This window comes from Lissotriton helveticus, chromosome 1_1 (assembly GCF_964261635.1).
Source record: "Lissotriton helveticus chromosome 1_1, aLisHel1.1, whole genome shotgun sequence".
NCBI lineage: Eukaryota > Metazoa > Chordata > Amphibia > Caudata > Salamandridae > Lissotriton > Lissotriton helveticus.
The window spans coordinates 2077901580-2077915645 of NC_136057.1; the positions used below are offsets into that span (position 1 = coordinate 2077901580).

The window sequence follows — 14066 nt, forward strand, 5'->3', positions numbered from 1 at the left end:
CTGATTTGAAGTCATCTATTCACATTGTTGCACCTTCCCTTCCTTTCAAGAAGACCCATAAATGACTGTCTAAAAATACTTTAGAGTCCTTGCCATGTATAAGAATCCTCCATAAGAGTTCACAATGGTATATGTTTAGATTTGTATTTATATGAGAAAGGAAACATTTATTTTTCTTTATTTAGGGGTTAGCTGGACCAGAAGGTAACCCGGGACCTAAAGGTGTGAGGGTAAGTGATCTATTTTTAAAGATTATGCGCGGGCCCCACAGATGGTAAATGTGTCTTTTGCTTTGGTGTCTTTTTTCCTGAATTGTTCACGACGCCAAAGTGACCCGATTCAATACTTTACTTATCATTCTAGACTAATACATACTTAGCACATGAGGCTATTTATAAGGTTTAAAAAGTGTGGTCGTGCAAGTGCTTTCTGGCTGTTGGTAGAATATAATTGTAATTGTTTTATTTGCAATAATATACCACCAGCTACCCCTGATGGAGTATCAAGCGCTTTTCAGCAGACAGCACGCTACTCCAGAACCCAAACAGGATCAGTGGGTAATTAGTATAGGGAATCATTAAATTAGTTTTAGCGGTGGACACGTGAGTCTGCTAGTTGTGTTAGAAAGGATAGTGGTGGTACAGAAGAGGGAATGGTCTAGAAAATGTTTTTGGGAGATCATAGCAGTAGGAGTAAAGGGTAGGTGAAGGGGGGAACAGTCAGAGGGATGGGCTTAGAAAGGCATGTTTGGGAGATCTAAATAGTAAAAGTACCTTCTCTGTCTTAAAAAATACTGTTGTATTGTGAAAAAAAATTAACAAAACACATTTGCAGGTTGCTATTCTTGCACATGAACAAACAGGAAAAGAGCTTGGAAAAAACGAAAAATTTTGCTGCCTGCACCGTTATTTGCATAAGAGTAGCTGTCAAGGCAGAAAGCATATTTGGCATGGCTAATCTGCAAACACTACCGGATGAACTGATGGAAGGAAATATTCCTGTCACAGAAGGAGATCAGCCAGTTTATAGATGCTGTAAGAACTAAAGTGTTCTGAGTAAAGATCATATATTGCATTTAAATGCATTTCAGTCAAGTGTAGCTTCTCCTTGGCTTTCACCCTTACAGTCTAAATAATCACATCATCGTTCAGAACAGATGTAATCATATCTACTGATTCCTTTTGTATACCGTTTTTTTGCCTTGAAGTACGCCGCCACATTAATTACTGAAATGTGTGCTTCTTCTGTCTGCCATAATCACATTGTGCAGACTCTCATATTGTGTGGCCAGCTGCAGCTCATCCACCAGCACCGTCATCACCACTTGTGTATGGTGTCATTGTTTACAGTGTGCTTAATTCAGGCAAGCAGGCGTTTTAGGATCTCTGTCAGTAGAGAAGCAGTGGGGTGAAGTGGCTTGCTGGAGATAACTGTGTTGGCTAGGCCCCATTTCCAAACAGTTTTTATCCCAAGTGCAGTACTTCAGGTGAGACACTAACATCTGGTGGCCAGTACATTTATTTAATATTTTCTCATATTGTGTTCCTTTTTATGCATAGTGACTATTTACTTTGCCCTGAGGAATGCCCCTGAACCCCGAGTGGGGTCATCTAAGGGTAGAAACATGTTAACTACTGTAGGGGTACATTTGCTGATAGCCCCTAGTCCTCTCTTCTTTTAATACTGTCCCAGGAGACCACTGAATAAAGGTTATTCTGCCTTCTATAGACAGTTTTACCCTAAACCCTTTCTTCATTTGCACTCTGCCCCTCGCATACCCTCCCTTTTACCTCTTCATATGAGTTTCCTTAAAAACACCTCAGCCCCTCTTCAATTCTGAAGAGTTGTAGCACACACAAATGACCTTCCGGCCTTAGTGTGAAGAATGATGAAGCATGTCACCCCTGGGTGAGTGAAGTTTCTTGTCCTAAAAGAGGTTCTTCCCTGCAAATTAGTTGGAACACTCTGACCGACACCCAGACTGCAACAAGGTTGTGGTCAGTCAGCCGTTACTCTTAGTTTCTCTAGATGTACTTTTTGTGAGATTCATACATAGGCAGGGAGTTGTAAGTTCTCCAATTTAGGGCCTCTCCCACTAGATCCTTTTTGTGTTCTTGACACAAAACAGTTTCCAAACAGCATTGACTTAAGAGTATAACACAACATTGTATAGGGTGACCAGATAGCTCCATGTAACAGGGACACCACTTTCCATAACTAGACTCTGCTTTTACATATCATTGTTATAAGGTTTGTTGGTCCAATTGATTCAATTAAAATGAACCTAAATTACAACTCAAAGAATTCACTGATATGTATGCAAAAGGAAAGGAATGGAAAATAGTGTTCCATTGACATGAAGCCAGCTGTTCATTCTACAATTGCACCCAGTGACTTATTTAAAGGGCAATTAGGCAGTCAGAGACTGAAGGGAGGACTTAATGAAAGACACAAAATAAATACAATATACAAAAGAATGTCTACATTGGTTGCCTGAGTTCTGCAGTGGGAACACTTGATGAAGTCCTCTGCTGCAGATATGATATAACGTGAACTGTTAATCATTGTATCTGAATAGAGATGTTTTAAGGCATGAGTAAAGTAAGCAATTGCCCAGGGCTTTCATCTTCTGTGCGCCCTTTGGAAAGTGGACTATCTCACTTATGTGTATTTCTGTATCTCCACCTTTAATGTACATTTCAATGTTTGGCTACATAGGACTTGAATGAGCAGAAAATTGGTAATACATTTCAACATTGTACCAAACACGGCCACCAAAATATTTATTGCCCAGAGCTCCAAAAAACTCTAAGATGACACTGTACCTGAATACAGTTCAAGACTTGCCAGTGGTCTTACCAGTGCCTATTTTGTACAGATGGTTTCAGATAGTGTGCGCCAGCACTCATTTTTAGGAAACAAGTCTTAATTGTATTAGCAGACTTTGGCCCAGCACTTTAGAGACAAAAGTAAGAAAGGGAGAAAGTAGGTGGCAGAGAACAATAGTGAGAAACTTGAGAAAACATGAATGAAAAGTAACCAGTAGAAGTGGGAAAACACAGGATATGTGTTGGGTGGAAGAACGATTCATGACATGGAATCATAACTAGGTAGCCTTGGTACTCAACAGTCTCAGAAGTGCATGCACTTATGTTTTCACTTTTATTTTATTCTATTTATTGATTGATCTGTTTATTTATTCATTTTACAAATAAAGCACTGCTTACTAGTCACATCCAGTTATAATCAGGTAGTTACTATAGGAGGATACAGTACAGAGGCAGGCTAAGAAAAGGTTTTTAAACAGGTGGAAATAGTCAGCAGTGACAATGTATAATAGTCATAAAGGTAAGGAAACGTTCACCATACTATTCAATCGGGTATTTTCCTGAGGTACAGCTAGAAATGCTGGTGTGTGTAGAAAAATAGAGAAAATGGTGGGTAGCCGATACCGCAGTGCCTTTTATTGTTCTGAGAAATGTATATTGTATTGGGACTGGGAGAACTAGACAAATTACACAGCATTAAGAACCTAAACGTTCAGCAACTTGACCTCCTGCATAGCTTTAATGGCCGTTTATCAATGATGACATTTATACCATTGTCATACAGCAATTTTTCATTGCCTTCCCCATCCTTTGTTCAATATGTACTAATTAGCATCCTTTTCCATCCTACGGTTAGGCAACACATACCAAAACAATTTTCTTTTCTTAATAGAGATTATTTACACGTGATTATACAACAGATTTTTACTGCTTGCTTATTTCTCCTCTTTTAAAATGTTTATATCATTGTTTAATCTTTTTGAATTTCTTTCTTAAAATCATCTAATAAACAGTCCCTAAATACAATCTTCATTTTGTTCTGCACATATTTTCTTTCTTGTAAATCTCATATTGAATCTATCTTGTACAAAGGATTTTGGGTTATCTCAACATGCAAAGTTTGGTTTATTGATTTTAGGTTTATTGCTTCTATATTGTAGGAAACAAATATTCTCCATAAACTTCACTAAGATAAATATGATGTTCAGAAGAACTTTCAAGGAGACTGGTTGGTTTCTGGGAGATTACAAGCTCTTGGATATGAAGCATTATCACTAACATAGCATAACATGTATTTGTAAAGTACACGTTCACCCATAGGCATCATGGCACTAAATAACAGATGTTTATTGTTACCCAACGGTACTCAATTTATTGACCTCAGAAGGATGAAAGGATGAGGGGGACCCGCAAGGATTAGAACTGGTGACCATGAAGTCAAACACAGGCCCCTGTAGTGGACGCATTAGTCCACTCAGCCACCAAATTTGGCATTAGTCCACTAAGCCACAAGACCCGGCCTTCTACTATCAGAGTTTGACAATTAATGGTATACTAACTTGGATGCCTGAAGGGCAGAATAGGAAAAGGGTAACCTTGTTTGATAAGTTAACCTTTAATTAGTTTACAGTTCTCACAAAGGCTGGGATAATACGTTATGTGATTTGTAGGTGATAAGTAAAGAATTCTGCAGCTGCATGTGCTCTTCTGACTTAGTGAAGTACTAATATCTAGCTCCCACCATAGCCAATGTTGCAAGAAGCACAAAATGTGTTAGACCAGGTACTAATGTGCCTTCCTATGAGCTCCCTTATGAACTTAACCAGAGGCTTGAATCTGATCTTTGACTGTATTGGCAGCCAGCGAACACTACAAAAAATAGAAGAGAGATGTTCATACATTTGTGTACCTATGTGTGCTTTTGCAGCTTAATTCTGAAGAATTTGTAGCATTTTAATGAGTCTTTTGATACTAGAAATCTGCAGGGTTTTTGGAATAACCAATATGGGCCCAAAAATGGCTGAGGTGATATGTCTTAATGAGATGTAGCATTCCAATAGATTCTAAAGAGTGTATTGCTTACAAATAATCTGAGAAATATGATTTGCTAATCCGGCCCACACCATTAATACCTCCTCCGGGATAGACACATTTAATAGTGGGTGAGGGTGTTGACACACCAGGTAACATTAGCATATTTACCTCACCCAGAATGGTTGTCTTCACCTCAAATAATGTGCCAGTTTCTTTGTGTTACCCAAAACAGAAGGAAAATCACAAATCACCCAATAGAATATGCATTCTGAGCAAGTTCTTGAAGTTCTTTAAAACAAGAGGAATACCAGATTGGTCTGTAGTATTTACAATCTCTAAAACCTGATGAAACTTTGAAAAAGAAGTAGCAAAACTCATTTTGTTGCCCCATGAATAATGCCTTTGTGGTATGAGCAGGTAATAATACGCAGAAGTCATTCTATGTATCTCTGAATTATTGGTGGTAGGCACGGTTCATGTGCATCATTTGTAAGATTTAAAGCTCTGGTAATGCTGCAGAAGTTTCCTGACCTACTTTACCACAATTACATACAATACTTGGGTTATATGGTTGTATTCCTATGCCATTGTACCAAGTACTCATCTATCAGTAATTTCACTCTTATCCATCATGATGTTTGGTCAGATCAGAGGTTTTTTCTCATTAACATGGTTTTGGAGTGCTTTACAACAGCTGTTTGTGAATAAACGCATGGAAAACTCCTCTGGTTGTCAAATAATCAAAAATCCTCCTACTGCAAACACACTGAAATTTATGAGCATAATAACTCAACAATATACAAATGAGTCCCAAGTTTCCCAACCTTAGATTAAGTGACTACCAACTAATTACAAATGTACCTCTGAAGCAGTACTTTTATTAAAGGAAAGGGGTAATAAAACAGACAGAGTGGGAAGGGGCTATTTCTTGTTCAACATTCTGTTTTGGTCACAAAACTAACCAGACAGACACGCCACCTCAATTGAAAGCCACATAAACAATCAATATGATTGATGAATCCTTGGGAGAGTGTATTCCAGTTTAGACTGATAACTGTAAACCACATGCAATGGACTATCAAGTACCTGCTGTATTTATCTTAACTATTGCAGTATCTCATTTCTAGTTTGCTATGTCATTGGCATAATCAAACAATCCATCTTCAAATGTACCAAATTCTATTTTATAAATAGTTCGACCTTGATCGAATGCTCTGTGCTTGCTTCATCCAAAAAACAAGTCTATTCATAAATCTAGCCCAGGTGGCGATAACTACATTGACATTTCCAAAAAGATAAGCTATCTTAAAGAAGAAACAATAACCAGCAATGTAATTCCTTCTGCAAATAGAGGATTTTCTAACCAGGATTTAACTCAAAACAAAGAGGAAACCTGGGTCATCTTCTAACACATCATCACTGGAAACTTCTCACAGTCTGGTAATAGAATGCTGTAAGTAAACAGCAGCACAAGTTAAGACAATTTTAAAGGGATTAGCATCACTTCCTCAACCATCTGAATGTGAACAATTTAGTAATATGGCTACCTGAATTGGTGATTTGATTTCTCATTACTAACCAATGAATACACCACTAACTATGCGAGGAACTAAAATTGTTGAACGATTTTTATGTCCAGAACAGTATTTTTTCAAAGTAGTGGGCTTCAGAGTCATCTTTGTTAAAAATATCTGAATGTTAGCATTTCTCAAAAATCATTATCAGGGAAATAATTAGTACTTAAAGAAAACAATTGTTTTTGCAGGAGAATTCTTTCACATTGTCAAATCATTGAAGTAAGTGCCTGTACCAAGGAGACATCTAAACGACCTGAACAATGTGGAGTTTGACGAGCTATTCAAAACTGCTGCTTTCACAGCAATGAATAACAATGACCACGGGTGTGTAATTGAGAACATCTATAACAACACCTCCTTTGCTCTTAACATGCCACTAATGAATGTGAAGAAACACAAGCTAGTAAATGATAAATGGTTTGACCACAATTTTGTTATCCTGAAACAACAGTGCAAAACCTTGATGGACAATGCTGTAAAACATAGTCTGAAAGGAACAAACCTGACTACACAATATGCAGAAGGACTTACCAAAATGGTATTTGGAGAACAAATAGTAAGATGTCTGATTGCACTAGTAAGAAATCAAATGAAGGAAGTTTTTAACATCTGCATGCAATAGGCTAAATCTGAATCCTTACAAATGCTCCAGATGCCACAGCAAAATACGGTGAAGATCTATTGAAATTAGTGATCAAAACCTGAAAAGATCCATAGGTAGTGATAAATAATGCTCGGTCATAACCATACTGTCCCATTCACTATAATCTGCCAAAACTCTCTTTGACCATTTTCAACTGAATTTCTGAGGAGGCTACATACAAGTTACTCACTGCAATCAAAGCATATAATCTGCCAATTGAACCATATCCTACTTGCTGCATGAAGTAAGACATCTCTCTAACAAATGGCACAACTAACTTGATTATCTATTTTTATCTGTGAAGGGTTTAGCTTGAGTTCAGTAAGAAATGGCGCTCTGGCATGTACGCTAAAATTATAGGTTGAGACTGAGTATGTGCGGTGCTGACAGGTCAGAGGGAAGAAACCCAAAGGAAACAACCCCTCCAAGTGTGTGGGTCAATGACCTACACAATCAAATGGAAACCAAGTCCTGTACACACGTATCGGGATAATGATTTAAGTGTACCATGTAAATTCTAAATAAATCTCAAACATTTTTTTGTCTTCAAAATTATGGAGGTCGACATAGTCCACTATTCTGGATAGGACACCGTTAATCTCTGACACGAGATCCTGGAGCGCGGACTGCCTCCATAATAAGACACACCCGTCTTTTCACAGATGTCCCGATACCTGGAGACACATGAAAGGATCCTTTTCACCCTTCCGCCATTACCTTAATTTTAACCTGTGTCGCTACCGGGTCGGAAGTATCACCAGCAGAGCGATTATAAGACCTTTGTGACGAACATACAGCCCTGAAGAATCACAATTGTACCACGTTGTGACGAAACACATGTTGGCTGGTTTGTTTTTTCTTTCTGTATTGATCTGGATTGACATAAAAAATCCATGTTTATGATACACTTGATGTTGACCGCCAAAATTTCGAAGACAAAGAAATGTTTGAGATTTATTTAGAATTTACATGGTACACTTAAACCATTATCCTGATACGTGTGCACAGGACTTGGTTTCAATTTTAACATAATTATCTCACCTCTGTGAATAGGCATAGTGCCCACCCAGTTAAATCATGCAAATATCACTTCACCTCTAAAGAAATCCACAGCTGCCACAAAAGTTCTGATAGGCTCTCATACAATTTGCAACCTACTATGTTGTGGCAAATTTCTGCAAAAATTCTTACAGTTCAGATTCAAGACAGTGTTTATCAAAATCACTGGCTATATGACCTCTAATCAGGCTTCGGGCCCACTGAGAGAACAGAATTAGTTCTGGCAGACATCAGAGAGGATTTCCTCATTGTTAGATCTGGGGGTCTCTAGTTGGCAGAGGTAGGTACCACTGCCCAAATAGGGACCCTTGCTTCTAGTCAGGGCAAGGAGATAACCCTCTGAGATAACCCCTGCTCACCCTTTAGGTAGCTTGGCACGAGCAGTCTAGGCTAACCAGAGGCAATGCGTAAAGTATTTGTACCAACACTCACAGTAACACAGTGAAAACACCACAAACTGACTCCACAACAGTTTAGAAAAATAAAGGTATTTTTAATCTAAACTACACAAGACCAAAACGACAAAAATCCAACATACACAGTTCAAGAATATGGTTTCAAAAAGAGTTCTTAAGGTTGCGTTAGAATTCTCTACGTTGCGATAGAATTCTCTACTGATGCGTGAAAAGTTCACAGTTGCGTCACGTTTACTCACAGTACCTTTTAGTTGCAACAAAGTTCCAAAAGCAGAAGCTGGTGCGGTGGAAAACAAGCGATGCGTTGCTCCTGAGACCCTGGGGAGGCGATGCGACAGCCCCGCTGCAGCAGCGGGCGTGTTGCGACGAATCCGGTCTGTATGGGGAGGAAGGCCACTTGTATGGATTCCGATGCGTAGGTTCCGTAGGAAGTCTGTTCTCGCAAAGGCACGATGCGACGATCTCGTAGGGGCTGCGACGATCTCCGGGGCGACGATGCGCGGTCCAGCGGGGATCCTCTCTCTCGCAGCTCCTCGATGCGTTGATTCTGCGACGATGCTCGCAGCGACGTGATGCGGTCCGCAAGCAAGCGGTGCGGCGATCTCACCCAGCGATGACAGGCTCTGCGACGATACTCGCAGCGATGTTCGATTCTCCCGCACCGGTCTGGTGCGTCCCGCAAACGAAGGATGCAACGTCTCTGGCAGCGGCGTCAGGCGCTGCGACGATCTTGACCTCCGTAGTGGCGGGAAACTTCTCGCACTGTCGGGGATGCGCTCCGCAAGCGAGCGATGCGACACTTTTCAGTTTCAAAAGTCACTCAAGCTTAGCTTCAAGCTTCCCAGCACAGGTACAACTTCCAGAGGCCCCACAACTGGATCAAGCACTCTAGGAAGGACAGAACTCTCTCAGCAGAGTTCAGGGAAGCTGGGGGTGAAGTCCTTTTGTTCCGGGGACAGCTCTCCTCAGGCTCTTGGAGATTCCTTCAAGCAAGGGGACACAGCACAACAGCAAAGTCCTTCCCCTCTCCTTGGCAGCAAAGCAACAGGTCAGTCCAGCAGAGCAACAGCAGGACAATCTTCCTTCTTCAGTTTCAGTTTTCTCCTTGGCAGAGGTTCCTTCTTGATTTCCAGGATGATCTAATTTTCTGTTGTCAGGGGTCCTGTACTTATACCCCTAAAGTCTTTGTTCTCTCTGTGCATGTGGGCCCTGAGCCCGGTCTGAACCAGTTCTGGGTGTTTCCTGAGTACTTTGTTTTGCTGGCTTCTGACTTCCTTTCAGAGTGAGGGGCAGGGTCCTCAGCCGCCCAGCAGGGGGGTGGAGCCAGCATTGTGGAAGGCAGGCACAGCCCTATTCAGCCCAGGTGCTAACTCCTCCCACTACTCCAGTTGCAAATGCAGTAATTCAGCCTAGTGCTGACTCATCCAGGGGAATTCCCTCCTGGGGAATTCCCCAGCCCCTGTCACTCTCAAACCAGACAGTCAATACACAAACAGGCCCAGGCACACAGAAGGGTCAGACAAGAGAACAGCAACTTTCTAAAAGTGCTGTTCTCAAATACAGGATTTAAAAACAACCTTTCCCAAAGATGTGTTATTAAATTCTGAGTTCAGGGATACTAGATACTTATGTCCTATCTTGTTCCTATGGGAAGAAATGCTGTTAACCACTGTAGCCAGCATCCCCCATGTTAACCTATGGAGCAAGATAGCCTTACAGTAGTGAAAAACGAAAATGGCTGCCATTCACTACCAGAGCATGTCACCTGCACTAGTACATGCTCTACCTTTTACATACACTGCACCCTGCCCAGGGGGGTACCTTGGGCCTTCCATAGGGGTGACTGATGTGCACAAAAAGGGAAGGGTTAGGCCTGGTCAGTGGGGACACTGCCCAGGAGGACATGGCAGTTCTAAACTGCCCATAGGCACTGCAGTGGCAGGCCTGAGACACCATTTTAGAGCTACTCCTGTGGGTGGCACAATCAGTGCTGCAGGCCCACTAGTAGCATTTGTCATCACCAGCCCTGGCACACCCAGTGCACTCTACTAGGGACTTCATGGTGATACAAATATGCCAAACATGTATATCCAATCAGAATAACAATTTAAACAGAGAGCATATGCACTTTAGCACTGATCAGCAGTGGTAAAGTGCGCAGAGTCCTATTGCCAACAGCCACGGGTCAGGAAAAATAAGGGAGGAAGAAGCAAAAAGTTTGAGGATGACCCTGCAAGAAGGGCCAGTTCCAACACAACCCCCTTCCAGCCTAAAGCCAGGGTAGACCAAACGATACCTCGATGGGATTCCCTGCTTAAGGCGATAGAACACGGAAACTGGCCCACACAGCAGGGCAGTCCTGTTCTACGCCATCCTAAACCCAGTTGGATCACTCTATCCATACTCTCAGAGTCCACCATGCCAATCCATGTGGAAACCTTCTCTTCACCTGTGGACACCACCTGTGCAGCACCTAACCTTAATTTACTCACAGGTGTGTCCCAACAGACCGACAGCAAGCCATAGTGACCACCAACAGTGATCAGGGATGAGACCCAGGCCTCATGCCTCTCATGGCTCTCAAACCCCTGTGGCGTCAGAGGGTGGGGAGCAGTAGCCCCAGGTGCTTGGCACCCTTTGTCCATTCCCTCTCTTGTCATGTCAGGTCTAACAACCTGGCACTGACCCACCAGTCCCGGACCTGTATCCGGTGGCTGGACAGGAGGCTGAGGTGGGCTTCTCCACACCCAGTCCTCCACTTCCTTGGGGCTCTGTACCCTCCAACCTGGAGCGGTACCCCCTTCTAGAATAGCCAGGGCACCTGTGGCAGGTGTCCCGCACCATTGATCCACCAGTTCAGGGGTGCTATCCTGCAACTGGTATTCCAGGTCAGGGGGGATACCCCGGGCCTGGCCCTCAAACCTAGGCTCCCAAGCCTCCAGGTCAGACAATGCCTGAACCTGGCTTCCCCACCCAGGGACTAACCCCTGCAGTGGAACACTTGCCTGGCGCACCAGGACTTCACTCACTGAGGTGCCTATACTGGTAGACAGTACCCACCTGGCCAACACAACGGTGTGGCCCAGTCCACCCCCAGGGTGAGACTCCTGCCCTCCTTCCAGGGGCAACCCTGTCCACCAGGACAACCAAGAACACAACTTTCCTACCAGTTCAGGACCTCCCTCCAGCAACTGGTCTCCCAACCTAGGGTTTAACCCCTCAGGTTGTACCGGGGTCAGGGGCGAGGACTCCCTCCTTCTGCACCCCCTTCCAGAGCGCTGCACCCTCCCTACTGGAGGGGTACCCCTGGGAACCATATTGGTCAGGGCACTGGTTACAGATGCCCTTCCTTCCAGGTCAGGCAGATCCTGAACCTTGTCTCCCAACCCAGGGACCAAAACCTGCGGTTGTGCATTTGTCTGACACGCCAGGACTTCTGGGGACTCACACAGTACCCCCATGAGGGTGACACACAACTCATGTGTCCTGTGACAGTCTGCCTGGCGCAGATCTCCCGACCCCTGTCCACCTGACAGCGCGGGAAGATCCCCCAGGACAGAAGTGAGGTCACCATGGTCACTCACTGGGGACTCAGCCCTTTTGACTGGTCTCTGACCCACTGGTTCTCCCACTGGGGACTCCTTCCCCCTCTCACCCCTCAGTCTGGACTTCTGTACACTCCCAAATGGAGCGGCACTGCCAGACACTAGAACTGATGGAGGCCTGGTTACAGGCACTCCCCGTTCACCAGACACTAGGAGATACTCCTCAAATGGCCTACAAGTACAGTCTAGGTCCCCAACCTGATGTTCCCTTAAGGAACCCTCCAGGCCCTGAGACTGGGTTTCGGGCACCATGAGACACACCGTCCCACACTCATTCCTTCTCCACTGAGACCGGACATGAGCCCCTACACCCCTCCCACTACACTGGGACCTAACTGGGCTACACTGAACCGCTTCCACCTCACAGGTCTGGAAGATACCTAAGCCACTCCTTTTGAGATCACTCCCAAATGCCTCCTCAGACTCTCTGGAATCCACCAAGAGGTCTGCCTCCAACGCAAGCTCTCTGGGATCAGAGAACTCACACTCCACCGGGTGTTGGCATAGCTCTGGAAAACAGGGACTTAAAATATGCTCTCCAACAAATGAATCACACAGCCCCCCACAGTTGTTAACCAAGCTATCCTTTGCCTCACCCTCCAGTGCCTCACACAAGTACCCCACACCACTCTCCTGAGACTGGCAAGACAGTATCTGACTGTCTCTGTCACACAACCCACACTCTTCTGGCTGGTCTTCACACACACACACCAAGGTTTCTACCATGGGGGAATACCTCTCCCTGTACCTCTCTTCTAGAGTCAGTAGAGTGTCCCTCCCACCACTAGGAATATGGTCCCCTGTGCCAGTCCCCCAATCTACTTCAGGGACACTGCACTCCACTGGAACTACATCATAAACCTGAACCCCCTGGTGTATGTCGACCCCATCCCTCAAGTCAGGCGCCACATCTCTGGGTGTTTGTACCTCTCTCTCCGCACTATATATCATAATCATGCTGCCACCATCTGAGCTGGACTCCACCTCCAACTCAGCAAAGCTCCTTCCTTGAGCGTCCCATTTTTCTTTCTGGGCTAAGGCCCACCGGATCATACCTTCCTTGCTTAGCCGGTCTAATTCTCTGCACCTTTGCTCAGTAGCAAGGAGCCACTCATCTTTCTCTTCCTCACTGTCAGAGAAGTCCTCCTCCTCAGAATCATCTGCTAATGTTGCTTCCCAAATTCTGGCCTCATGGGAATACAGGCATGCCTCAAGATCCCTCCTTGTGGAATCTTTCTCCATGGGCAGCCCCCTCTTCTTGCAAAAGGCTTTTATCTCCTCTTCTGTGTAGATGCACAGGTGGAAAAAGTTGACTTCCATTTTGGCAGGATTTTACAGGTGCAACACTAGCCAGAGTCTCAATATCCAAAAATAATTCCAGGAGGACACCGGAAAAAACAAACAGTATGTGGTGGCGTAGTGGTCTGCACTCACTAGTGATGTACACCAATTACTGTGGGTCAAGTACAAATACAAGTTCAAATCCCACCGCCTGACCACCAATGTTAGATCTGGGGGTCTCTAGTTGGCAGAGGTAGGTACCACTGTCCAAATAGGGACCCTTGCTTCTAGTCAGGGCAAGGAGATAACCCTCTGAGATAACCCCTGCTCACCCTCTAGGTAGCTTGGCACGAGCAGTCTAGGCTAACCAGAGGCAATGCGTAAAGTATTTGTACCAACACTCACAGTAACACAGTGAAAACACCACAAACTGACTCCACAACAGTTTAGAAAAATAAAGGTATTTTTAATCTAAACTACACAAGACCAAAACGACAAAAATTCAACATACACAGTTCAAGAATATGGTTTCAAAAAGAGTTCTTAAGGTTGCGTTAGAATTCTCTACGTTGTGATAGAATTCTCTACTGATGCGTGAAAAGTTCACAGTTGCGCCACGTTTA

At 43.7% G+C, this 14066-nt stretch overlaps 1 protein-coding gene across 1 annotated transcript in view; it reads left to right on the plus strand.

Annotated features, from left to right (window-relative positions):
* COL24A1 (collagen type XXIV alpha 1 chain) overlaps positions 1 to 14066 on the plus strand; it is a 979161-nt gene that overhangs the window by 422152 nt on the left and 542943 nt on the right. Inside the window, exon 10 of the mRNA XM_078645481.1 lies at positions 186 to 230. Coding sequence (XP_078501607.1) covers positions 186 to 230 — 45 coding nt within the window. The remainder of the gene's footprint in view (positions 1 to 185; positions 231 to 14066) is intronic.